Here is a 26,864-nt window from a genome sequence, read left to right as displayed (position 1 = left end):
CATGTACCTGTACTATCGACCACTAATTCTTCTCCATAATCACAGTTTTCAATCAGTTCCCTGACTCTACAGTCGGCTATTCTAGTCTACTATGACAGGTCCTGTTCCTTCATCTCTCAGTCTTCATTTTTCTATATTCCATAAATGCAAAATCCAATGGAAGCTATTATAATGCAATAGATATAGGAAAGCCAATGTACAAACAAAGCGGCTAGAGTTTTCTTTAGCTCGGACAGAGTGCAGCAATAGAACTAAGACTATACAGTATGTAAGTATATATACAGTATTACATTTTTATAACAAACATATGACATGCTCCTGGTACCACCAAGTCCCTTCCATCCTCCTTACAATTAATTCTTGCTTTTACCAGACAGCATTGACAGTACAATGTTTCAGTGACATCTTTTTAATGCAGCATACATGAAGTAGTCGACATTTACTTTATTAAACACATATATTTGTTGGCATTATTGACAAGTACCATTTCCCAGTAAACACTGCTTCTCCAAGCTTGGTTAGGCAACCAGTGACTCCCCGGCTTCAGTAAATCTGTTAGTCGTAGCAAGCACGGCTATTCATTGGAATCAAAACCTGTGAGACCAACATTGTTCTAGCATTAAGTTAACTGCGCCCGGAATCCAGTAGACATATCATATAGTGGTAAATATACATGTAAGGCAATAATGACAATGGCTATATTCTCGGTAACGTCTATTTGTGCTCTGATTAGCAGCTTGCATAAATGACAGGATCTGGTGCATCCTGCTGCTCTCATGTAACAAAACTACTCCCTACATATATCAGAGTACATGGAGGGGGGCTTCTTATTCTACAAAGTATAAAAACATAAGAAAGAAAACAGCTAACTGTTAAATATCTAATGGGCTGACAATGGTGAAGTCAGAATCTTTGCTGTTGCTACTGCTGTCATCATCCGGGCTGGAGCTGAGGATACTTGAAGGTGTGTTTCCGCCCATGAGAGGGTCAGAGAAGGTCAGTGTATGGGGTGAAGGTTCATTCTTCCGTTCTGTACCTTCAAGTATTGGCAATGTTCCCTTTGGCTCTAGGTCATGGTCAAGGCCACTGCCGTCATCTTCCTTAGGGATCAGAATATAGTCATCTGAGTGCCGAGACTCTGTGTTTACAGACAAGACATCTTCCCCCTAAGAGGAATATGCAATTTATATTGGTTATGTAAACAAGCTAGACAGTTTTGTTGATTTTGTTTGATATTTTACACAGATATAAGTATTAAAAATACAGTTGTTCTGTAAAAAGAGTTGTTGTCCAGGACTTAAAAAAATGTGATATGTTTTGTTTGTTTTTTTAGGAACAGCACCACACTTGTCCATGGCTATGTCTGGTACTGCTGTTCATTATATGCTCAAGTTGGATTGCTCAGGATATGAATACCAGGAAAATCAGGACTTTATAGGGCTGCATCCAACTTCGTCAGCCACTGGTAATCTAATGCTGAGCATCCCGACTAGACTATGCTCGAGTCACGCTCATCTCTACTGTTCATGCCTTTTCAGATGAATGGAGCTGCAATAACAAGAACAGTTCTGTTTCTTAAGGGTAAAAAACCCCCTTTTTCTAATTCACAACACCAATAAGATACTACTGGGAGAATTTACCATTACCTGCACCAGCATGGAGGTGGAAAATTGTGCAAAATTTTTCTGTAAGCAGTTTTTGCACACAAAAATATTGTGCAAGATCCCACTTTGCACAATTCTGCAAGCATTGCAAGAAAATAGACAGCAACAGGACAGCCAATATCCAGTAGATGACAACACAACCTCCACTGTGCTTTCAATCTAAAGTGGTAAATCTAAGAAATGGCTAATTCCTTTTTTTTTAATCTTGAATTCATAGGACATAGGTATCAGAATGGACACAGCTCAGACACCGCCTTCCTTTGGCCCTAAAAGAAAGAAACATGCTTCTAGGCCAGGTCCTGGTTACAGTCTATATTGCACTCACAATTCTTCTGGTTATTTCTAGAAACAGTCTACAAGTCTGTAATCCAGGATCAGACTGACCAAGCCTGCTAAAGAGATGAGGTTGGACCTGTGGATATTAGCTATTGGTACGGTGTCACTGTCCAGTACTTACATGTATCACAGCATGCGATGGTGGACTCTCAAAGAGAACGTCCTATTGGAAGACACATTGTATGACTGCACTCTAACTAAAAGCACATCATTTTTTTATATTGTAACTAGTATAATGCAATAACATATGCAAGTGTTTACTGGCCACTATCCAGTTGATACAAAGATGGCTGTTATCCAAGGAGAGATGGAGGACTTGCCCAAAGCATCTGCCTTGCGAAATCAACAAAAACCTCGAAAGTGGTTCAGCAGGATAAGAGAATCCTACAGACAAATGTATCCAAACTGTATGCTTTGATATGCTTTATGCATATGTGTTGTGATGTATTTGTCAGAGGTCAAATATCGAGCTCATGTCGGATTTAGGAAATTCACAATGACATGAAGCATGTTTCCAACTACTCTTCCCAGCTGCTGACTAAATGAATTATGTCAGGACATACTAGCATTAGCTCGCTCACATAATGACCTTACACATAATGCCATATGTCTTCCTGACACGAGCTGTGTTGCTTGGGACCAAAATTAAGTCCTGGGATAATATATTGTAAAACCTACTGTATTAAGATGTAGAAAACATGGTTTGTACCACTACCACTGCTACCCAGTAAAAGGTCATATTGGACATCACACACACTGAGGTCAAGAGAGTCCAACAGCATCCAGTAATATTAATCCAAATATTTGTTGGTGTCCAAGACTACACAGATACGACGTTTCGACCCTCCTGGGGTCTTTGTCAGGTATGCTTGACCAACATGACAAAGACCCCAGGAGGGGTCAAAACGTCTTATCTGTGTAGTCTTGGACACCAATAAATATTTGGATTAATATTACTTGATGCTGTTGGACTCTCTTGACCCTGGTTACGATTACCCACTTGGGGATAGTGGGTACACGCGGGCATCCTACAAGGAACAAACGTCACAAAGGGACCATTGGTGCTGCTGAAACCCGTTTCTACTGCCTTGATCACACACACTAAGTCTTCACTAAGCCTAGGAACCAGAAGGGTACCACCAAGCGGTGGCTCCACGAGAGTCCCAATAGGCAGGACTCTGTGGCAGACCTCTATGTAATACTTCAGCTAATATAGTGGCTGAAATAAGGGAAATAAGCAGCAAATAGGTAGCGCTGTACAGACTTCAGATTCTGCCAGGGTGTACAGGTTCCTGTATTAAAGGGCTATTACATTACCCGATGAGGCTGTAGCTTTTCATGAGGCAATATCTCGCTCATCTCTCCATCTTTCATTTGCATGCTGGAGCAGTAATGATCATCAGTGATGCTAATCTCCTCATTCTCTTCAGCTTCAAGGTGACTTTGGTTGAATCGCAGGGATCCTTTCAGAATATCCTTTACCTGAAGAAAACAGAATATATTTAGAATGACTTAAAAGACTGAATTCAGCAAAACCGATAAATTGATATAGATATAACAACTGCTCCGGCCCAAAACACGGATACATCTTTACTTCTGTAAAGTAATAGATGCAAAAGATATGTAAAATCTCTGCTTGACATGGCCTTTATTACATAGAGGAAGATACAAAACGTGCGTTGGGGTCCCTTGCGTTTAAATGATGGGTAAGGTGCAATAGGAGCATATATGTACGTGTATTTATAACTAGGAGTCAGTGGTTGGCAGGATTATGCATAAGAGATATTGATATTATACTATTTAGTGTTACCTTGTTGTGATATATGCAATTCCCAATAGAATGTAATATATGCCCCCACACTATTTATTGGTTATTCTATGCCCCTTTATTTCACATGTAATTACATTGATGCTATTTATTTAATATATATATACCCACCACGCAAGTTATACGATCTAGTACTGGAGTGTTGTTTCCTTTTTTATGTATTTTAATAATGTTTTTTTTTTTATAATAAAATATTTTTTTTTTGCTATGATCTGGTAGTTTATTTGGTATAAATGTTATAGATAGATCGCCCTATGTTATGTATTTGGTGGACTAAACATATATAATAAGCACTGTCTTATATACTTTGGTAATATTGTTTGAGGAGTCCATTGGAGCTGTTGTATTTAATCTTTATTACATAGAGATGTCTACTGGGAAATACTGTATACTGTATGTGACGAAAAAGGCAAAATGTGAAGATATTTTTCATCGGCAATAATTATAACATTTTACATCATGACGATTCTATAAATGTCACGTCCTTAGGGTCCACTGGAAATATTATGAGCTGCTTTACTTCACAAAGAAGAGAAGCTTTTAAGAGATGCCCTAACATCATGGATCTAAGCAGAGATAACAGCCTGCTTATACTAGATTATATTTTGTAATACAACTACTGTATTAGGATCTTCTTATACTAAGCGCGTATCTGCAGAGTCCGAGCTTTTATATATCATCATTCCAGCAGGAATGCAAAGGTCATGGGCTGAAAACAACCTCCCATCATGACGGATGATAGGATGCACAAAAGCCATCTTGAAGTACACACTATGGCTTTGTGCACATATAGCAGTTGTGTTGTGGCAGCTGGAGGATGCCTACACAATAGAAAATAAATTTAAAAAACTCCATACCAATACAGTGGATTGTGGCTGTGACTTTATAGTCTTAAAGGAGAAGTACGTCAAAAATTTTTATTTAAGTATTGTATTGCTCCCCAAAATGTATGCAAATCCCCAATATACACTAAAGTGATTTTTTTTCCCTGCACTTACTACTACATCAAGGCTTCATTTTCTGGATAACATGGTGATGTCACGACCCGACTCCCAGAGCTGTGCGGGCTGTGGCTGCTGGAGAGGATGATGGTAGGGGGACACTGAGGGACACAGGGCACTGGAAGGACACTGAGCATCCTCTGCCATCATCCTCTCCAGCAGCCACAGCCCGCACAGCTTTGGGAGTCGGGGCGTCGGCTTTCTCCTTTAAGAAGATATCCTAGAACTGTGTCTATGGAAATCCAAATTGAAGTCAATCGGAGAAAAAAGCAACAGGGACAGAATTTTATGCGTTGCTAACGTAACTAACCCCAGCAGCAAACACTGAATAATTTCCATTATAGAGAAGTGCGGTAATCAATGATACTTTATATTCAACCACCATTAATATTAAGCAAGTCTGCCAACACTATGCACTGAATTTCACACTAAGTATTTAAACGCAGGACCAAAAAGGAGAGTGTATATATATATATATATATATATATATATATATATATATATATATATATATAGCATTGTGGGTGCTCAGAATGTGAGACACTGTTTGTATCCATTCTCTGCTCTGGTTAAAAGATTAGGCTCTGAACATCTACTGCTAATTCACAATTCTTTATAGTATTTTATACCTGAATTACTAATGCCAATAAAATCCATCTCCAGTAGACTGGCTGCTCAGTGCACAATATGATTTGCTGGCCTGTACATAAATAATGATGATACTGAGGCCTACATCATTCTAGGCCATAGGCAAGCCTACATACCTGTTTCAGCACTGCCAGAGACACCTGGATCTTGTCTTCTCTTTCCAGCTTTTCTTGTAAGATGACATCCTGAATATTCCCTGTTTTAAAGACAACAAAGAACTGAATCAATGAGAAAGAAAAATCTATCTATCTATCTATCTCCTATAATGCCTCTTCTATCATCTCCTAACCTAGAATCAGCTCATACTTGCGGTTTATGAAGTGTACCAATAAATCAATGTGAGAACTACTGATAAAAGTGAAGTGACAGAAGCCACAGAAAGGACAATAAACTAAAAGCAGTAATAATTAACAGATATGTAGTTACAGCATATACAGCATCGGGTAAGGCCACTAGTTGGGATACTACATTGGAAGGCATTGGGGTCTGGCATGGGAAATGCCAGTATTGAAGCAGAAGAAACCAGATACTTCATCTTGGGAACTAAATCAGAATATCAAGGACTGAGATACTAGAGCAGTAAAGACATACTATACCTAAGTATGTATATTTATTAGGGAGTAAAATACATTATTAGGCTATGTTCACACAACGTACAATTTATGACAACAGCCGTTGTTTTCAATTAAAACAACGACCATTTTGTTTGTAGTAAAATGTTTTGCATTGAAGCCAATGCAAACAACGGCCATTGTTCACACAATGTATTGAACAACAGCCGTTGAAATAACTGACATTGATTATTTCCGTCCATCGTGCATTGATTTCAATGCAACAAGGGCTGATGACCGTACCTTGTGTGAACATAGCCTTAGACTGAACCTGTCTCAGTGAGTAAAATTTGAAAAATAGCTCCGATAAGAATTTTACCTATATCTAAAAAAGGACATTAACATTCATGCTAAGTAGCTAGCAGAAGCGTATGACACCACCTACTACTGAGACCAGTATACAGGGAAACATATGGCTGGCCATACAGATAAAAGTCACCTAAAATGACCAATAATAAAGGACCATTCGCCCTCTTTAAAAATGATAAATGACCAATGACCGGTCTGTTTCTGTTCCTTTTTATTGGCCAACCTATATTTGTTTAGATTGCTAACATTTGGGATATTTGGCCCTCTGTTGCCAAGATATTTGTCGTTTAGACGTTAGAGAACGTCCCATTGACAAGTGATCGGATGGACAACCATTTTTGACCACCACCAGATGATTATCTCATGTGTATGGCCAACTTACAATCTAACTTTCCATTCATTCCTGCTGATTTCCTCTGCCTCCCCTACATCCTGTAATTTATAAAATGTTATGTATTAGGAGAAAAAAGCTGCTACTGCTGTCCACAGAGCATAGAAGGAAGGCGACCAGTGGGCACCAGCACAAAGAGGGGGCTACTAAATGGTGTTACTGCAATGGTATATCATACTGGTGGAATAATATACCTGACAGGTGCCGTAAACACATAGCCATATCACAGATCTATGTTGAGGGTGCATGAGGCCTTAAGTTCTTTTTTTTCCATCAAGTTCTATATAAATCCGACAAATAAAAAATGGTGCCAAGCTCAGTTATGGCGTATTAAAGTGGTATTCCACTTAAACATAACTTTTGATATGTCTCTGCCCATGGTGAGACTAACAATTCATTCCATTCTTGTTTTCATCTATGCAGTCTCCTTCCCCCAGTTCTCAGCTGCTGCTTACTGCTGAAAACACAAAAATCTGTGTATGAGCTTTTCGGTCTGTCCCAGCCCCCTTCTGAGATGTAAAAAAGTCTCTGGCAGGCTTTATCTGCAACAGTGTAGCTTCTTTTTAATTTTGGGAGGGTGAATCCCAGTGAGTTCATCAGCAACTTGACCTCAGATTAAGCCTCACAATCTTACAAAGAAGCTATACTGTTGCAGATAAAGCCTGCCAGGGACTTGTTTATATCAGCTGTCTCAGAAGGGAGAAGGGGGAGACAGAGAGAGAAAAGCTCACACGCAGATTTGTGTGTTTTCAGCAGAAAGCAGCAGCTCAGAACTGGAGGAAAAAAACTGAATAGATAATAACAAGTATTGAATGGATTAACAGTTATCAACAGTTATGTTTGAGAGGAATACCCCTTTAAGGAAGCGTGTATCAGGAAGGATCACCATCCAGCAGTACATGAAGTCCCTGTGGGGCTATGGCTTGCACATGATTTTTATTATTTTCTCTTCATGGCATATTAGCCTTGTATCATGGCCAGGTATAGCCAGAGAGGATTGCAGCCCTCAAACCCGGTGGATATATTTATTTTACTCATTTCTAATACTCTGTCCAGACTGCGCAATTGGAAAGTTTATATTGTAGATTATGAAGAATCTCCATTGCAGGGTTTCCATGGCAACAGCCATTTCTTGCTGTTTCCTTATGCTTATCACTGTACACAGCTGGAGTGAAACTTGCGGTTGATTGCCGGGCCACTACTTGTTATATAACCGTGAAGATTTCCTTGATGTCTTAAAGGCATAGGTGTGAATTTATGCAATTAAAAAACAGATTAACCCTTAGTAGTTGAAGCAGACCAAGGCATCTTGACATTCTCTGTAGGTGGCACTAGCTGTGATTGCAGAACCCTTTTCTACTGCAGACAGTGATGGCTTTTATGATACGGCATATTTTTTTTTAGCTTTTTTTTTTATCTCCACTATCCAAGAGCTGTAACTTTTTATTCATCTGTTGATGTAGTTATATGAGTGGACCATTGTGGGATGCACTTTTTTTAAAACTCTTTCTATTGGATGAAAAAAAGGCAATTCTGCTATTTTTTATGTTTTGCATCACGTGCTGTTTATGCGACACAGTACATTACCTTTATTGTGCGGGTCAGAGCACAAAAACAAACATATATACTTTTTTTTTTAATAATAAAGTCACTTATTCAAAGCATTTACCTGTCTATTGAGCTGTATGAAGGCTTTTTTTTTTTTTTTTTTTGCAGACATGCGATAGTTTCATTGGAACAATTTCAGGGTGTGTATTACTAGAGAGGGTACGTGAAACCCCCAAATGTCAGACATTTGACTCCCGGTGGCTAGAGATGATGGATGCAGCCCTAGGATTGCATTTATCTTCTCCAGGCAGTAGGAGTCGAAAGCAGATAGTTCGGGTTCCTGTGAACCCGAACTTAGGGCCCTTTTACATGGGCTGATTATGGGCAACAAGAATTTCTAGAAATGCTTATTCAGCAATAATTGGCCCATGTAAAATTGTCATAGATCAGCTAAAAGAGAAAAAGATCGCTGATCTCAGGGAGACCAGCCAAACAACACTGCCGGCTGCTAGTAAAAGCGCTCAATGCAGTGAAGTCTTAGGTGCATTGCCCCCTGGGAAACATGAATATGCAAAAGAGGAGCCTGTGGAGCCTCATCAAAGAGTCTCTAAACACAGGACTAGCCAGATATCCCTCCGGGAAGGACCCAGCCAAGGGGTGGCTCCTGTAAGGAAAACCACCATATTAAGTGGCCCTATAAGTCAATGTAATGACAAGGAAAAAACAAGGCCAGGTAATCATCCACATACAGCTGTTTTGGGGTGTTGCCCCTCATCAGTGTGGAGCAGGGTTCTGGCTAGGTGGGAGCAATGCATAGTAGAGCCATAAGAGAAACAGATTGCTGATCTAAGGGAGACCAGCCAAACAATAACACTGCCCGCTGCTAGTGAAAAAGGGCTTAATGCAGTGAAGTCCTAGGTGCACTGCCCCCTGGGAAACATGAATATGCAAAAGAAGAGCCCGTGGAGCCTCATCAAAGAGTCTCAAAACACAGGACTAGCCAGATATCCCTCCAGGAAGGACCCATTGATTAGCCAAGGAGTGGAAAACGCTCATTTATCAGCTGATTGCATCCTTTGTGCAGCCTTATAAATCACGTTTATCACCGAAAATCTTTTTCTTTCAAATCAACTGGTTTTAATTATAAAGATTTGTAATTTACCCCTATTTAAAAATCTAAAGTCTTCCCATAGTTATCAGCTGCTGTATGTCCTGCAGGAATTAATGTTTTCTTTTCAGTATGACACAATGCTCTCTGCTGCCACCTCTGTCCATGTCAGGAACTGTCCAGAGCAATCCCCACAGAAAACCTCTCCTGCTCTGGACAGTTCCTGTCTGGGACAGAGGTGGCATCAGAGACCACTGTGTCAGACTGGAAAGAAAACACCACTTCCTGCATGACGTACAGCAGCTGATAAGTATGGAAAGAGTGAAAAAAAATTTAAAAATAGAAGTAAATTACAAATCTATGCAACTTTCTAAAACCAGTCGATTCAAAAGAAAGATTTTTGCCAGAGTACCTGTTAAAAGAAGGACATTGTTATCCAAACAAAGGTGTCTATTTAATTTTATGTTGTGGAATTTGTGAAACAAAGACACAGATTTTTAAGTGATATATTTGTATTAATAAGACAGTATGATCATCTACATAAACACAGATGTTCCCAAATAAATACATTTTTTTTTACTATAGGTCAATGACCTTGTTGCTAGGTCAATGTACATAATATACAGTCACTTTATATTTTATCATATGCAGTCACCTTATACTATGCAGATGCATCAAATGTAAACTCAATGATCTATTTTCAGAACAGCATTACATTTAACCCATTCCTGCACAAGGATGAGCACTAGCAGTAACCTTACAAGTGTGTGTGTGTATTTATATATATATATATATATATATATATATATATATATATATTTATTACACAGGCAATATGCACTGGCTCATACACATATATCACTACTTAATATTCTGGTGGCAGAATCAAGTGGTTATCGAATGTTTATGGGGTCCCCAAATCCAAATATCGGAGAGAAAGGGGTCAGCATGCTGGACATGCTGCACACCAAATCCTATGTTCCTCTGGGAAATAAGCTGCTGCCAGAGGAGAGTTTCATTCTAATTATAGTGGAGTCAGAAGGAACAGCTGTCAGCCTAATAAGCATTCAGTAGGCAGCTATCTTAAATGCATAGGGTTTGTCTATCAAGCCAAAAAGGTATAACCTTTCTTTGCTCCCTAGTGCGCCACATGGTACCCAATACTAACACGGCCCAACAGTTTCCTCTGACTGGATGGAGGACAGGCTGTGTTCTTGGGCAGGTACTAAATTGTTACAGCCACACGGTGGTGAAACAACAACCAGCTTACAAATTGCTGCAACACTGCAAGGTAATTGGGCACTGTATATGGGTATGGTTTCATTCACACACAGCTGTCACAATCTTAAGGGATGGTTTGGCGAGCATTAGAGGCTGGTTAAAGCCTTCTGCTCACCAGAACTCACTTTCCAAGATTCCATATATCAGTAATAAGCCTTCTGGATATGTGTGTGTGTGGGGAGAGGTGGACTATGTTGCGATCATATGTCCAATAGCTGCACAATATTCGGATATACAGTAGCTCCTATATTCGGATGATCATGACTTAGCCCCGCCTCGTGTCTCAGAATGGAGGGGGGGGGGGGGTGAGAGAGAGAGAGAAAAAGTTTCAGCTGAAAACCCCTTTAGGGTGGGTTCACACAGGACGACTCGCAGCGGTAATCTCGCTGTGAGTTTTGCAGTGAGATCCGCTACGAGGTAAGGTCCTGGCAGGTCCCTGTGAATACATACTAACAGCGGTCTGAAAGACCGCTGCGAGTATGTAATTCACCCGCCCCCTTAACCCCTTAATTGGCTATCGCTGTGTGTATACATTACCTGCCTCCTTGCTGCACGGGGTCCCGGCTTCCTGCTTTGACGCCCAGCCAATCAGTGTGTTGCCCAGCCCTAGCCCCGGCCTGTAGCATACATTACCTGCTCGGCACCGCGGCTGCAGTAAAGCTCCTGGCTCCCGTCGCTCCCCACCAGCTACGGATCCGGTACGTGTGAAGCTACCCTAAGGTTACAAACACACTTGCCGGATCTGCAGCGAGTCTCCTTGCTGCGTTTTTGCAGCGAGACTCGCTGCAGATCCCGGCCCTATACTTTCAATAGCAGAGAAACTCGCAGCAGGGATGTACATCCCTGCTGCGATTTTGTCTGCAGCCTGCCCCATTAACCCCCCGGCCCCCTGCAGCCCCGATCGCCCCCAGCCCCTGGCCGCATGATCGCCCCCAGCCCCGCGCCGCACGATCGCCCCCAGCCCCGCAGCCCCCGGCCGCATGATCGCCCGCAGCCCCCGGCTGCACGATCGCCCGCTGGGGGCGATCGTGCGGCCGGGGGCTGCGATGCTGGGGGCGATCGTGCGGCCGGGGGCGATATACATTACCAGGTCGGGGGCTGGGGGCGATCGGGGCTGCAGGGGGGCGGGCAGGATATACATTACCTGATCCCGGCTCCTGCTTGCTTCGGCTGCTCCCGGCACGTTCCGCCCGGCCAATCAGTGCGCTGCCCCGCCGCAGCGCACTGATTGGCCGGGCGGGCCGTGAAGACACCGGGAGCCCCGAAGCAAGCAGGAACGGGGACCTGGTAATGTATAATGTCCGGCGGCCGGGGGTTAATGGGGCAGGCTGCAGACAAAATCGCAACAGGGATGTAAATCCCTGCTGCGATTTTTTCTGCTATTGAAAGTATAGGGCCGGGATCTGCAGCGAGTCTCGCTGCAAAAACGCAGCAAGGAGACTCGCTGCAGATCCGGCAAGTGTGTTTGTAACCTAAAGGAGTAATTCTAGCGGAATTTCAAGTGGAGCCCATGCAGCGGGCATACGCTTGTCCTGTTCATTGAATAGGATGGCTTGTACGCCTTCCACTCTTCTTCAAAAGAATTAACATGTCAATTCTTTCGGCGGAGGTCGCACATGTTTTTTAAATAACAGTCTGAAATGTAATACTAAGATACCATTAGTATGGCGCATGACTGCTGCGGCCACCAATTGGCTGCCACTTTCTTGGACGAACCTGCAGAGACACTGACTTCAGTAGATGCAAACGAGCCTTCTACCCAATGGCGATTTTTTTTAAAAAGAAGGAAACAGTTTTTAATTAAATAAAAACTGGTTTTAGAAAACAGTAGGTTTACAGTGATAAATCCAAACAGAACATTTCCAGGATCAGCACAACACCTCCGTACTGGGAGACTCTCTAATAATAACAGAGACTCGGAGGCTCCAGTCATTACCCTGTAATGAGTGAAGACCATCAGAAAGCAGCAAGTGGCTAAGTTGTTGCTATGGTAACCATGTAAGCAGAAATTTCCATTAACCTCTGCTACATATGTACCGTCCGGCTGCGGCTGAAGAAGAAGAAGAAGACGGACTGTAGAGAAACAAACACAGACTTACCACAAACATTAAGCAGAAGTCTGAATTTATGTCTGTGTTTCTTTATTAAGAAGTTGGTAGGTTTAGGTCGTTTTCAAGTTTTTAGCTGACAACAGCAAATGTTCAGTAGTCACTGGGAAAGAATTGGGCAGTGACTTTGGTTGCACAACCAAAATATTCCTATGCGACTTGCTGTCTTGTGACTTTATTACAGTTGTGACTTGGCTAGTCACATGCAACTTGCATTGAGGCCTATGGAAGCAAGGTTGTATGTACCTTGTGACCAAAAATCCATCAAGGATGAATTGTTGAGTGTCATGTTGCTGTTTCAATGCATCACCATTCACTAACATTAGGTCAGACACCGTGTCATGCGACCAAAGATAACGCCCCTAGTACACGGGACGATTATCGTGCAGAAATTGTTATATCATTTGAATTTAAACAATATTTGTCCTGTGTAATTGCAGGCAATGATTGAAAAATTGTTTGCGTGTCGTTGATCGTTGATTTTGATCTGACCCAAAAATCATTGTTTCGTCGTGATTCCACATTCGTTCGCTGTAGTTCTGCATTCGTTCACTAATCGTTCAGAGTCATTGCACATTGTTCATTCTGTTGCTGGGATCTGATGGAGTAAACGATCGTCGTAAAGATCGTAATGAAAGACTATCGTTCTGTGTAATATGGTAAACGATTTCAAGTTACCGATAAACAAACTCGTTTGCGATCGTTTATCGTAAACCATCAAAATTTACTTAGTCTAATAGTACCCTAATGGTCCTTTTACATGGAGCGATTATCGTTCAAATTTTCATGATGACGATCGCATTTCGGCTCATGTAAACACAGCAAACAATCAAGCGACGAGCGAGAAATCGTTCATTTTGATCTTTCAACATGTTCTCAAATCATCTTTGGTCGTTCACTAGAATTCGCAGATCGCTTCGTCTAAACAGTCTTTCACCGATTCACCCTGTGTGAGATGGGCTTAGGCGATCTTAAAACGATTGCAATAACAATTTTTTCAAATGATATATTGTGCCGTCTGAACGCTGATGGTTATAAAAAACACATTGTTACTTCTAAATCGTTAATTGTTGATTGAGCGAATTATCGCTCCATGTAAAAGGACCAAAAGACCTCCGATTGATGGCGCCATAACATATCCTTAGACCTAAATGATTAGCTGATCAGCAGGACTGCTGTGGCCCAATCTATGCTGTGAATAGGGCCGGAGGCAATTGGCTACTTGACTGCATAATGGCTGTGCCTGGTTTCTGCAGCCCAGCGCTTGTTCCCTTCATCATGGTAAATGGACTACATACAGTATGTAGCAGCTAATTTGAGAGAGTAGTTGGTGCCAGGCTGTCAGTGTCTGTGAGACTGAGCAGTGTATGTTTACATCTGCATCTTCATGTAGGCATATAAACAGAGATGGAAAACTCTTTTTGAAGATAGCCCAGGTTCTTAGAACAATTCTGCGCACAATATCTAAGACCCAGTATAGAAGCTGACAAAAGGAAAGAAAAAAAAAATGTTTAAAAGACTATAAACATAACAAGCAAAACATGTCACGCCAACAGGCCACGCAGAATGGATTTGGCACCAATAAGAATTGCTGGAAAATGCCGTTTCTCTTACTTTCAAAGAAACAAACATTTTCATCTTTAAAACCCTGGTGACTGCCAAAATGTAACAGAGCACACGTCTACATAAACACCAAGGTAATATTAACGCATTAATACAAGTTTACCTAAAGCAAATGATTACTTTTTAAAATTCCAGAATGACCTAAAATGTGTCAAGTGTACGGTAACTTTTTTTAAAATTAGCAATGGTCACATAGTGCAGTTTGGGGAAATTTACCATTATTCATTGTTTGTTTGTTTTTAAATTTTCATGAGTTTTATTACATTTTTTATTTCTATGAAAACTTTGTAACAACAAAAGTTAAACAGCATTTAAGACAGAAGGAAATGAGCATAGAGCACGGGCAAAATGTAAAGGGGTTATCCGAGTTGTGAAAAATTGATGTCCAATTTTCAGACAGCTGAGGAATGACCTAATAACTACATATAAATATACTGTATCAAAGATCCAAATCTGTCCCATGATCTATTTATACTCAGGGCTGCATCTATCACAAGGGATTGTCCTCTAAATCTAAAGAAAATAAGGCTACTACAACCACTATATTTACTAGATTTCATTGAGATGGGAATTCTGTTGCTGCATTTGAAGTCAGGACAGAATTTTTTCCTCTAAAATGGGGAACTGGCTCTTACTTCATGACATTATAGGCCTTCGGGTATGTTCACACTGAGTAAAAATAGGACTCTCCGCCGCGGAATTACGCCTGCCTCAGCAGGGCCGTCTTACCCATTGGGCATGGTAGGCAGCGACAGCGGGCAGGGGCCCCCTAGGACGCAAGGGCCCCCGGGCAGCCGCCTTCCATGCTCAATGGGTAAGACGGCCCTGCGCGCCCCCCCTTCCCCTTCTCTTGCGACCGCAAGCACTTTCTTGCTCTGGTGCACATGGAGAAGGTGCAGGAGCGCTCAACGGGTGAGAGCTCCTCCAAGAGACCGGGCGACCAGATGAGATGGGGCAGGAGCGCTCACCCCGCCAGGAGCAAGCGGCGGGTGAGCGCTCCTGCAAGGGACTGGGCATAGGGAGGTGCAGGAGCGCTCACCCCGCCGGGAAGGAGCGGGGAGGGTGAGCGCTCCTGCACAGGACTGTTTAGGGGTATGCTGATCCAGCTGGGAACGGGGGGGGGGGGGGGGCTCCGCAGCGGGTGAGTTTTAGATAAGTAGCGCTCACCCCGCTGCTAGGAACAGGGCAGAAGGTATGGGAGAGAGACAGACAGGCAGTGTGATGGGACGGAGGGAGAAGACACGGATTCAGCTGCATAGAGGCATACATCAGCTGCTCAGCTGCGATTGGCTGAGCACAGTTATGCTCAGCCAATTGCGGCTAAGCAGCCGATGACGCGGCAGAGGGGGGGTGGCATGAGGGACGGCTGCAGCGATTCGGCCGGCCTCCTGAAGATGACGTCCTTGGCAGAAGATCGGAGACTGGTGTCGGCACGTGACCGGTATGTATAATGCACCACACTTCCGGGTACACGGGTGGGGGTGGTGGGACACGGGGAAGGAGGCGATTCACAGACATAACATACATTACAAAGTTGTATAACTTTGTAATGTGTGTTATCTTGTGAATAATTTCTTAGCGCCGCACTACCCCTTTAATGGCAGCAATGACATTACTGTTATGGACCTGGCCTACAAAACCAATGTAGGTCTCTTTATCTCTTTCCGAGAACAATGCAGTTACTTTTTAAGCTCATTCAACTCAGTACAGTACTATAGTGATGTCCTGGCGCCATAACGTCCTTTCAGCTATGCCAATATACATGTATCAGAATTGTTTGTGCACCATTATTCAGTCTGATGAAATTTGTACTTTTTAACAGAGCGATTACATAAAAGGCTTAGTGTTTAATAAAAATAGTATGCACCATTTTCTATCCACAACTATAATATATAAGTGGTGATTCTACAGCAAGTTGTCTTTAATTGGGTATAGAATAAGAGACTCAGGAATACTTCCCATACTAATGGTTCAGAAAATCACACCATGGGAGTAACTAAATTTTACAAACGTGAACAAATAAGAATCTCACTGTCCCTAACTGATCGTAAAGAATTTTCTGTATCGATGGAAGAAATCCTCGGATGTTAGTTATGCTCTCTGTAATGACTTATAGCTCGCAACTGGAGACAAGTCACAACTAGGAAGCCGTAACATGTGTTCGATACCTTCGGCAAATCACTGCGCTACTAATAGAAATGCTTCATCTGGGAAATGTTAGGAATTGAAGTTGACTATAAGTATAATGAAGTTTGCAAAATGAAGCATTGCTTTGAGCCTGAGAGTCTTTATTTCTCAGTGTTATGTAAGGAAATGGTAAATTGTTTGTTTTATATTAAAATAACGTTCTGATTAACTCAGACAGCCATGTTTCTATGATTTTTACCTCCTCACTAATACTGAACCACACTGTTTCCCATAGTCACAATGATAACATCTGATCCAGCTATGAGTTGTTCCAGATGTGTCTTCTTCACTTGAGTCACACCTTCACTTGGATTATACGTAAGTGATGTCTCCAGAACAATTAGACTGATCATGTGGATATGACAGACTGGGTCGTGTAACACATACAGCACCTACTGACACACTACTGATGCTGCTTTTCATTGGAAATATATTTAAACAGTATCAATATACAGTATTACCTAGCATAATGAACACGTACAAGGAATAATGTCATATGTTTGAAGTCATGCTTTGACACAGATACAAGTTACAGTATCATGCTAACATTTCACTGTACTGTGGCAACTCCAGAATTGACCTTTACTTTGGAAATTACATAAAACATCAAAGGAAAAAAAATTCTAGTGCAATTAGCATTTCTAAAGATGAAAAATATATAACTCTATACTGCTTCAAAGGGTCACTGTTATTTCAAACAACTTTCCTCCATTTCATAACCTATTTAATATGTGACATATTTGTAAAGCACTACATTTACCAAAAAATGACTCCTTTCTCCAGAACAATAAGTCTTACAGTTTTGGCCACTGTTGTCCACTGATTCTTATTACACACAGTCTGTCTCTAGTGACAGGAAAATCCAGATGGAACACTGGAAGTGAGTTTGGGGGGGGGGGGGGGGGGGGGGGGGGGGGGGGAGGAGAGGGGGGAAGAGGGAGGGAGGGAAGGAAGAAAGGAAGTTGAGCCTGTCTGCCTTTACCAGATGATCACACTTTGAATGGAGCAACCTTCTGTATGTGTACCACTGGCAAACAGACGAACGACTCATATAGCAACGATCTGCTGCCGTCGCCCTGTGGAACAGGAGCGGCGGCAGCAGACCTCTGCTATATCCTATGAGCTGCCCGGACGATCAGCGATCGTCCGCCCCCCCTCCGCCCCTCCCCGGACTCACCTGCTAGCAGCAGCAGCGAGCGGGGAACGAGGAGCAAACGAGTGCTAATAGCGCAAAATTAAAAAAAAAAAAAAATTTAACTCACCTGTGGCCCGTTCCCGGCATCAGCGCGCCTCCTGTACCGTTCCCGGGGCACCGGAAACGGAGATCCCTGAACCTCTCCCGGCCAGCCGAGCTTCTCATCGGAGAGGCTCGGCTGCCGGGAGAGCTTCGGGAGAATGAGAGAGGCGACGGAAGTTCCCGAAGCCTCTCTCATTCTCCCGAAGCTCTCCCGGCAGCTGAGCCTCTCTGATGAGACGCTCAGCTGCCCGGAAGAGGTTCGGGGATCTCTGGCGAAGGCAGTGTACATCACACTGCCTGCGCCAGGAACGGTACAGAGGGCATGGCAATGCCGGAAACGGGCCCCAGGTGAGTTAACTGTTTGTTTTTTTCTATAGTGGTCGCCCCATACAGTGGTGATGTGACCATTTTTTTTGCCCCCCCCCACCGTAACCGGCATATAAGACTACCCCCGACTTCTAAGAAGAATTTTCGGGATTAAAAAGTCTTCTTATATGCCGGAAAATACGGTAGTTAAAAATTTTTCAGCTAGACACTTCACTCGGGACTCGCATGTGCTCGGATCTGCTGCGTGGCAAGACAGTCCAACCGAAAACTGAACAAACAGAAGTCGTCCAGTAACTCTGCGAAGTTCCAAGTTGAAACGTCTTTATTATACAAACACACTCTACAGTCTATAAGATTAATCTTGTCTCAACATGTTTCAGACACGCAGGTCCTTAGTCATGGCAAACACAAACAACATAACACTGTAGAGTGTGTTTGTATACTAAAGACGTCTCAGAGTTGAGGGACTGCTGTTTTATGTAGAAGTATTAGTTCTGCCATATCAATGGTTTAAAAAGTATAACTGGAAAACTCCTTTGCAAAGTAATTTTCTAAAAAAGTTGTATTAACAATAGTAATCCTGTTATAGGACAGCGTAAAAACAAAAACAGACATACCAAGCAAAATGCTAATTCCATGCTAATGCTCAGAGATTCCATTGGCAAAGTACAAGCTTCCTTTTAAAACTTATTGGCTGTAGAAGGGATTGTAAAACAGGCGAAGCTAATCTAAATTTCACTCCACATTCTGATCATTTTTGGAGGCTACTGGTATTTAAAAGGGTTTTCTTATACTGTATGTCTACTTAAATTGGATAAGCCCAAGATGTGAAACTGGCTGGGGTCCAAGTATACAGTTAGTGTCTATTAGAGTGAAAACTGTTTTCATTGTATTAATAAATATTAAGGAAGAATAACCACATATGCACAGATACTTCTCGGGGACTGACGCAAGTCATGCATATATGTTGTATTCAATCGATATATTGTAAACATGTGCAGGGCTTTAATTCACCGACCAAAGCCATGATACTAATTCTTTTTTTAATCTACCATTTCTTTTTTTCTAATGAAAATTTTTGTCGTACATGAGGCTGGGTTCACACTACGTATATTTCAGTCAGTATTGTGGTGCTCATATTGCAACCAAAACCAGGAGTGGATTAAAAACGGCTCTGAAAGGCTCTGTTCACACAATGTTGAAATTTAGTGGATGGCCGCCATTTAAATGGCAAATAATTGCTGTTATTTTAAAACAACGGCTGTTATATTGAAATTGGTTTTGGTTTCAATATGAGGATCACAATACTGACTGAAATATACGTAGTGTGAACCCAGCCTCATGGTGGTAGACATATTACCTGGGCAGATTTTTTAACAGCATTTAGACATGACTTACAGTAAGTCCCGTGGACACAATTAGACTGAACTTGCGTTGACCCTATTTGCTGGTAAGGAAGAGTTTTCTAGGCATGCCCTGTGACCAGAGCAGACGTCATTGTGCACTGTGATCCTGAGTCTTCTATGTATACCAGTGTAATCTTTCACAATAAACTCAACTGTGATGATAAATAAGGATACTACTGCAATGTGATTTGTAAAGAAGTGTCAGTGTCAGCTTATTATTAGTCTTAGTGAGTAGACTAAAGAGTTCAAGAATATTATAATATATATATATATATATATATATATATATATATGTGTGTGTGTGTGTGTGTGTGTACAGCACTGTAAGAACTCCTCAATAGCACATACTCCTTCCATAAACTGCAAATATTTCTGTATTTGAGATTTCTTATATTGTCTAGGCGTGAGGCAATGAAACATTGAATTTCTTCAAAGAAAAACTTTACTGCTCAGAATAAAGTATCATATGACGTGTATTAACATCAGAGCGGACTTGTAATGAACATCCATTTCCTTACACTATTACTTGTCTTTTTCATAACAGTGCATGCTGTTTTTACTAGCACAGCAGCCAAGAATCGTGATGTACCATTAGAGAATGTTTCCAGCAGAAGAACGTTCAGAGCCATAGACCAGTGATGTGGTCATTAGGAGCGATAAGCCTTTGATAGGCCTTTGCTACATCTATGGGAAAATATTGTACTGTATTTTATTTGGAGCAAAAAACATAAAATGTAACTCTTACCTATTCATAAATCTAGTCTGATTGACGTTCGAAGGAAAGGTGAAGCTAAGTGCACATCGACTGAAACTGGGAAGTGTTATCTGCTGCGATAAAAACCATCTGTAACCTCGCAGCATGTTATTATCTGTCATAGCACAGAATGAGGAAGAAGAACCGTCAATGTATTGGATCTGTTTTACCAATGATTAACTCTGACCGTAAATCCTTAGATAATTCACTATAGACAAAGAAATCTCCTTTAATTGTATTCAGTTTAGATCTCTCTTTATGAACCTACATGTTACACCTCTAAATCAAGTTAACCTTGATAATAACTGGGTAAAATTAAAGTGTGGAATACACATATATACCGTGGTAACTGTATCATAATATACAGAAGTGTTTGATTAATGTATACTGGTTAGAGATGAGTGAATTGCCTGTCTAAACAAAGTAAAATGGGCAATATGATCAATTTATAGTACTGTTCCACCAGTCCATTTAGTGCCCATTGTGCTGCTCATGCTTCTGCATTTCCCTCTGAGCTGGTGGGCGGAGCCTTAGATCAGTTAGTTTACTCAGCTGCAGCAGTTCACAGGGGCGTGTATGGATGCTGGCCAATCAGCATTCATCTACACTTGGACAAATGACATCACTTCCTGCATTTAGTCTCTCTTCTCTTCTGCTGTTACTAAAGACCAAATGGCCTTAGTGACGGAGCCTCAACTGCAGTTTCCAAGTAAGACACCTAGTGGCTGAGTTTATAGCATTTTATTTCATATAGATAATAGGCAAAAAAAATAAATGAACTAAATTGCAAAAATGTAGTATATTACCTCCCCTGCTGATGTAACATTATTTATTTAATGTCCATTTAAGTAGGATTATACCAGTGCGTGGAATCATTATGTGGCATTTTTCTTTCTATACTGTAGGGTTTTCGCTATTTTCAGTAACTGGTCACATTATTTTGTTCTACTAACAGAGCTGTCAAAAATTGATCAGACATTAAAAGGGAGCACCCCAAGGATCGTTTATTTTTGTATCCAATCATATTTACAATGTTTATGTCTGTGATCTTTCCCCCTAGTATTGCTTGTATGGAGGGTTCTCTCTGTAATATGGCCCCAATGGAGCATCGTACAGTAATGCAGCCCATGTCTATGGTCGGGGTCTGAATGTTATTCAGCAGAAGGAGCATCTTTGTGTTTATGTGAGTGAGACAGCCCTTGGAGCTAATCATGTGGTTACAGTAAAAAAGCAGGTTCTTTTATAGATGGCCCCCTCTGCGTAGTGGCCCTTATAGATGGGCCTCACTCTTATTAATCTCCCTTATAGCGGCTCCCCTTCGGTTTAGTCACCCTTATAGATGGCCCCCCCTCTGTGAAGTCCGCCTTATTGATGGCCCCCTCTGTGTAGTGCTCCTTCTAGCTAGCCCCCCTCTGTGTAGTCTCCCTTCTAGATAGCCCCCCTCTGTGTAGTCTCCCTTCTAGATGGCCCCCTTCTGTGTAATACCCCTTATATATTGCCCCCTTTGTGTAGCCCCCTTCTAGATGATCCTTCTATTTAGTCTCCCTTCTAGATGCACCCTTCTGTGTAGTGCCCCTTATATATGGTCTGTGTTGTCCCCCTCATTGATGGCTCCCTTTGTGTAGTCGCCCTTATAAATGGTCCCCTTTGTGTAGTGCCCCTTATATATGTCTCCCCTCTGTGTTGTCCCCCATTATGATGGTTCACTTTGTGTAGTCTGACACAGTGCTCTCTGCTGCCACCTCAATCCATGACAGGAACTGTCCAGAGCAGTAGTAAATCCCCCTAGAAAACCTCTCCTGCTCTCCAGACTTGAAAGAATACCACTTCCCGTAGGGCATACCGCAGCTGATAAGTACCTGAAGACTTGAGATTTTTTAATAGCCGTAACTTACAAATCTCTGGCACCAATTGATTTTTGGGTGAATTACCCCTTTAAGCAGTTGAATCTTTTGCCACTTACAATATCTTAAAGTAGGGGTTACCATAGACATGATTAAATCAGCAGGGTTTAGCAAACAAAAAAATAATAATTTCTATGGCCAGTTTTTTAAGGATAGAGGAGAGAATTCTTTACAGGACCAAGCCAAAATGACGCTGGTGCCTTTAGGCATACATCCATCTTTTATATGATGATCTTACTCTTCCTGGACGTATAGTCCATGTGCCCCACAGTGGGCAGTTTTTTCTTTATAGGAAATGCTTGCAGATTCCAATATCCTAAAGGGGATATGTGAAGAGCAGGAAAGGTCCTACTTCTTTTGCTCTCCGGCGCTCTACTTCCTCCATCTGCCCATCCGTGCTGATTAGAGATGAGCGAACCTGGAGCATGCTCGAGTCCATCTGAACCCGAACTTTCAGAATTTGATTAGCGGTGGCTGCTGAACTTGGATAAAGCCCTAAGGCTATGTGGAAATCATGGATATAGTCATTGGCTGTATCCATGTTTTCCAGACCACCTTAGAGCTTTATCCAAGTTCAGCAGCCCCCGCTAATCAAATGCCGATCGTTCGGGTTCGGATGGACTCGAACCCGAACCCGGTTCGCTCATCTCTAGTGCTGATACTTTCACAGAGGAGAGGGGGGCAGGAACATGTTGTGGGTGCTGCGGGTATAACATGTAACACCACACCCACATGCGATGTCCAATAGCTGCCCAATGTAACATTGGGCAGCTATTGATGACTGCCCACAACACGCACCCATCCCCCTCTTGTCTTCGGATGTATCAGCACTAATGAGCAGACATTGGAAGTGAAGCACTGGAGAGCAGGAGCGGGAGGACCATTCCTGATTTCCGGATATTCCTTTTGAGAAAGTATTTGATATACTAAGTAACCTCTCCACTTACACTTGGCCATGTAATACAAGCACAGTTCCAGGAGCAATCCTCATTTATAAAGACTTCCATGTAACTAGATATTTATTAAAAATACTTGGCAAGGGCGCTATCTCTGCACTATACAAAATCCTAACATCCATGAGACTCACACATGAGTGGATTTCTGATAATATCCAGGACACAACAGCTCAGATTCATTGATGCATTAATGAATCTGCTCTGCAGTGTCTTGGCTCCTATGGATTATCAATAAAGTCAGCATGTATTCTTAATATGCTGGATCTTTGATTTTTTATTTTTTTTCAATGTTCTAAAACTTGTCCTGTGTGTCTTTTCTGATTTAAAAGTGTAACTGTCATTTCAATCTCACTTTGCAGAAACCGAGTAGTATCAATAGTACAAGCGATTTTAAGAAACTCTGTAACAGGTTTTATTAAGCAAAAGAGTTTCCTTCTGCACTCAAAAAGCCACAGGTTTTCTGTGTCCGTTATGGTCAGAAGAGGCCGAGGGGGATAAAGGAGCATGGAGAGGAGAAAAGGCAGCCCTGCACAGTATAACATCCTGCAATCTTATCTCACCAAGTTCCCAGACCAGCACTGACCTTTCTGACCTGTGAATCCAACATTTTATGTGCCCAGACAGTCTCCAAACTGCACAGCAGCTTGTCTGCTCTTCCTGCTCACTCCCCCTCGGCCCCATCCCCCACTATAGGTTATAATGGATTTGGCAAACCATCCTTCACTTCGCTCCTCTGTAATGAATAGAATTTTCCAGTCTACACAATTCTTCTAAACATAAAAGTCTAAACATAAATGCTTGATGCTTGATTTAGAGATCAACTTGATAATATTCTAGTTGATACCAATGTTTCTTTTCACGGCAATGTCAATGTCATATATAAACCACCACTTTTCTTTGCAATACAATTTTCTTTATAGATATATTCATGGGAATCCTTTATTCTTCTTTGTACGTTTTGTGTTTCTTCTGTTTATTGTTATTCAAATAGCTTAACATGCGCTATGCTGTACTGTCGATTAATATTTAAGATCTGTGTAGTACTGTGTAGAAGTGCAGATACTCTATACTAATGCATCCTACTGTTTTTGTATTGTTGCGGTTTATTTCTTTGGCACTAATAGGTTGGATAAGGGGTTGTTATGGTTTATTTCTCTGGCACTAATAGGTTGGATACAGGGTTGTTGTGGTTTATTTCTCTGGCACTAATAGGTTGGATACAGGGTTGTTGCGGGGGCTCCTAACAATATGCTGGTTGAAGAATTTTCCATTTTGGCTACAAATAGACTAATAATCGACTATAATAAATAGTGCCAGTTTCTGGAAGACATTTTTCATTCGGCAGTATCTAAGACCACAGATGATGTCTATGCAGGAGAATGCCCATGTGCCAACAAATCCAATTCTCAGTTGCTAAGAAGAAATTCATAGATGGCCAATTATAGAGCATGCCATCCCCTGTCTGATCACTGTAATTTCTGAGACATCTTCTCAGTAAGAATGAAACACTATCACTATCTCAGCATGTACTTCATAGTCATCAGCTCCTCCACCCCAACAGACTCAATAATGTCCAGAAAAGAAGAGAACCTCACCACATATTGATCTCTCTTTACTAAAATTAAAGCAAAATGTATTTCCCAGTAATACTGAGCAAAATCACTGGATTTGTGAAAAGTCTTACATATTCATCTACTGATACATAGGGTTGTTGTTGTTTTTTTTTTAAGAACTCTTTTTAAAGTCTTGATATATTACACGTCCAGTTAAAGAGTTATTGTTAAACCGAAGGGGTTATCAGTCAGAATATTTAAACTTTTTAAAGGGGCAGACTGGGGGGGAAAAAAATAAGCTTTAAGGCACCTATTACACCAAGTGATTATCAGACGTTTTTTGACTACTGTCAGCTGTTACGACCGATAATTGCTAGTTGTAATAGCCAGTTAAAAGGCAACGATCAGACAACGATGGTGAGCAGTGGCAGCAGGCCGACGCTATCTCCTATAGCTCTCCCTCCCACACTCCTCAAGGACCCCCCCCCCCCCCCCCCCGCTCTTACCTGCTCACTGTCAGCACACGTAATAGCAGTGAGCAAAGAACAAAGCACTGATCTGGTAGGTCGGTGCTTGCTTGCTCCTCCAGATTGGACTATAGGGCCTTTATTCATTTCCCATGCCGTAACCATTCTGATGTTCAACAGGTCCCTCTCTATCCTCCACTTCCTAGTCCAGTTTCTACACACAGGAAACGGCTGAAAATGTTACTGACTGCTTAGCCTAGCCATACACATTGGCCAATGATAGCTTTATAGGATTGTCCACACTAGTAGGCATTAGAGACCAGAAGGGACCAAATGAGCATTGGTGGTAGACTGGAGACATGCTGGAGTAATGCTTTACTATGTTTCCACATATGTGTTCAGACTGACGCTGTGGATGCTGTGGAAAACAACCGTCCCCCAGTTCTTCCTCCAATAGCCGCGCCGCACAATCCTGGTAACAATGCGTGGCTATAAGGGGAAAAGGGGGCATGGTTTCCAGGCATTGGAATTGCAGTTCAAATACATATGTAGAAACACAGCCTAAATGTGTTCTTTCATCCGGCCTGTCACCTTGAGGGTGCGTTCACACCTACAGGATCTGCAGCAGATCTGCAACAGATTTGATGCTGTGTTCAGTTATGTAAATGAAATATGCTGCAGAAAATGAGCTGCAGATCCTGTAGGTGTGAACGCACCATTAAACATAAAATTAGTCCACCAGAGAATCCATTTAAAGGGAAAATACTAAGAAATAACTAGATCAAATAAGCTTAATACGTGAGTTCTGATCATACTAAGATAAAAAAACCTGAGGCATACATTTAGTAGTATGTAGTAATTACTAAAGAAGGAGGTTATTCCCTGTTGTAAGCAATGCTTGATTTGCTAATAAGGGGGGGGGGGGGGGGTCTAGGTAATGATTTTGAGAGTCTATTTTTCTCCTTCTTCTCTGCTCGCTCATCAGCACCGCATTATCCTGGCTCGTTTACTCCAATGAATAATCCCTCACAAATGTTCAGTCTGGCATATCTAATGTATCATATTAATCTGCAGCCAAGCTACATGGTGATGTACAACTCACTTCCATAGTGACAATTAGGAGTTTTTTAGCCTAAACAGTAACTAATGCAGACAAGCAGCAAATGACGACATATGTGGATCTAACAGCCAAACGCTACAAGGAAGAAGAGCATATTAAATCTCATTCTCCTTATTTTATGTAACTAACCTCCAGTATAAATATTACTTGAAATGAGAATGTCATTAGTTACCACAAAACATATCCTACGGAGGATGTGCAATTGAGATTTGTCATGTCCAATAAATCAGAATGCACTAAATAGACAGGTAGATCTGGTCTCCTTGCAGAGTCCCTTATGGCTTCTAGCTTCATATTTTTCTCTACATTGTTCCAGATATCCCAGAGATTAGGGCTTCAGAAATAAAGGCCATTTGTTAACATTCATGTAAAAAAACGATGTTTAAAGGATAAATGCAAACCCTGGCTTTGTTAAAGGAGCACTCTAAAGAAAAAAAATTTAAAAATTAAAAATCCCTTAAACCCTCCAGTGCTTTGACTTTCATTACCCTATAGAT

General features: G+C 41.6%; 1 protein-coding gene across 3 annotated transcripts in view; it reads right to left on the bottom strand.

The window, feature by feature from the left end:
- Nucleotides 1-393: 393 nt before the first annotated feature.
- TBC1D5 (TBC1 domain family member 5) overlaps nt 394-26,864 on the bottom strand; it is a 404,938-nt gene continuing 378,467 nt past the window's right edge. For all 3 annotated transcript variants that reach the window (XM_069958701.1, XM_069958699.1, XM_069958700.1), the window contains 3 exons: nt 5,594-5,673; nt 3,318-3,482; nt 394-1,166 (listed from right to left, as the gene is read on the bottom strand). In XM_069958701.1, the coding sequence (XP_069814802.1) occupies nt 873-1,166; nt 3,318-3,482; nt 5,594-5,673 (539 nt within the window). In that variant the 3' untranslated portion in view covers nt 394-872. The remainder of the gene's footprint in view (nt 1,167-3,317; nt 3,483-5,593; nt 5,674-26,864) is intronic.

The sequence above is a fragment of the Dendropsophus ebraccatus genome, chromosome 2 (genome assembly GCF_027789765.1).
Source record: "Dendropsophus ebraccatus isolate aDenEbr1 chromosome 2, aDenEbr1.pat, whole genome shotgun sequence".
NCBI classification, from domain to species: Eukaryota; Metazoa; Chordata; class Amphibia; order Anura; family Hylidae; genus Dendropsophus; species Dendropsophus ebraccatus.
The sequence above is the reverse complement of the archived record's forward strand: the minus strand, read 5'-3'. Positions and strand labels throughout refer to the sequence as shown.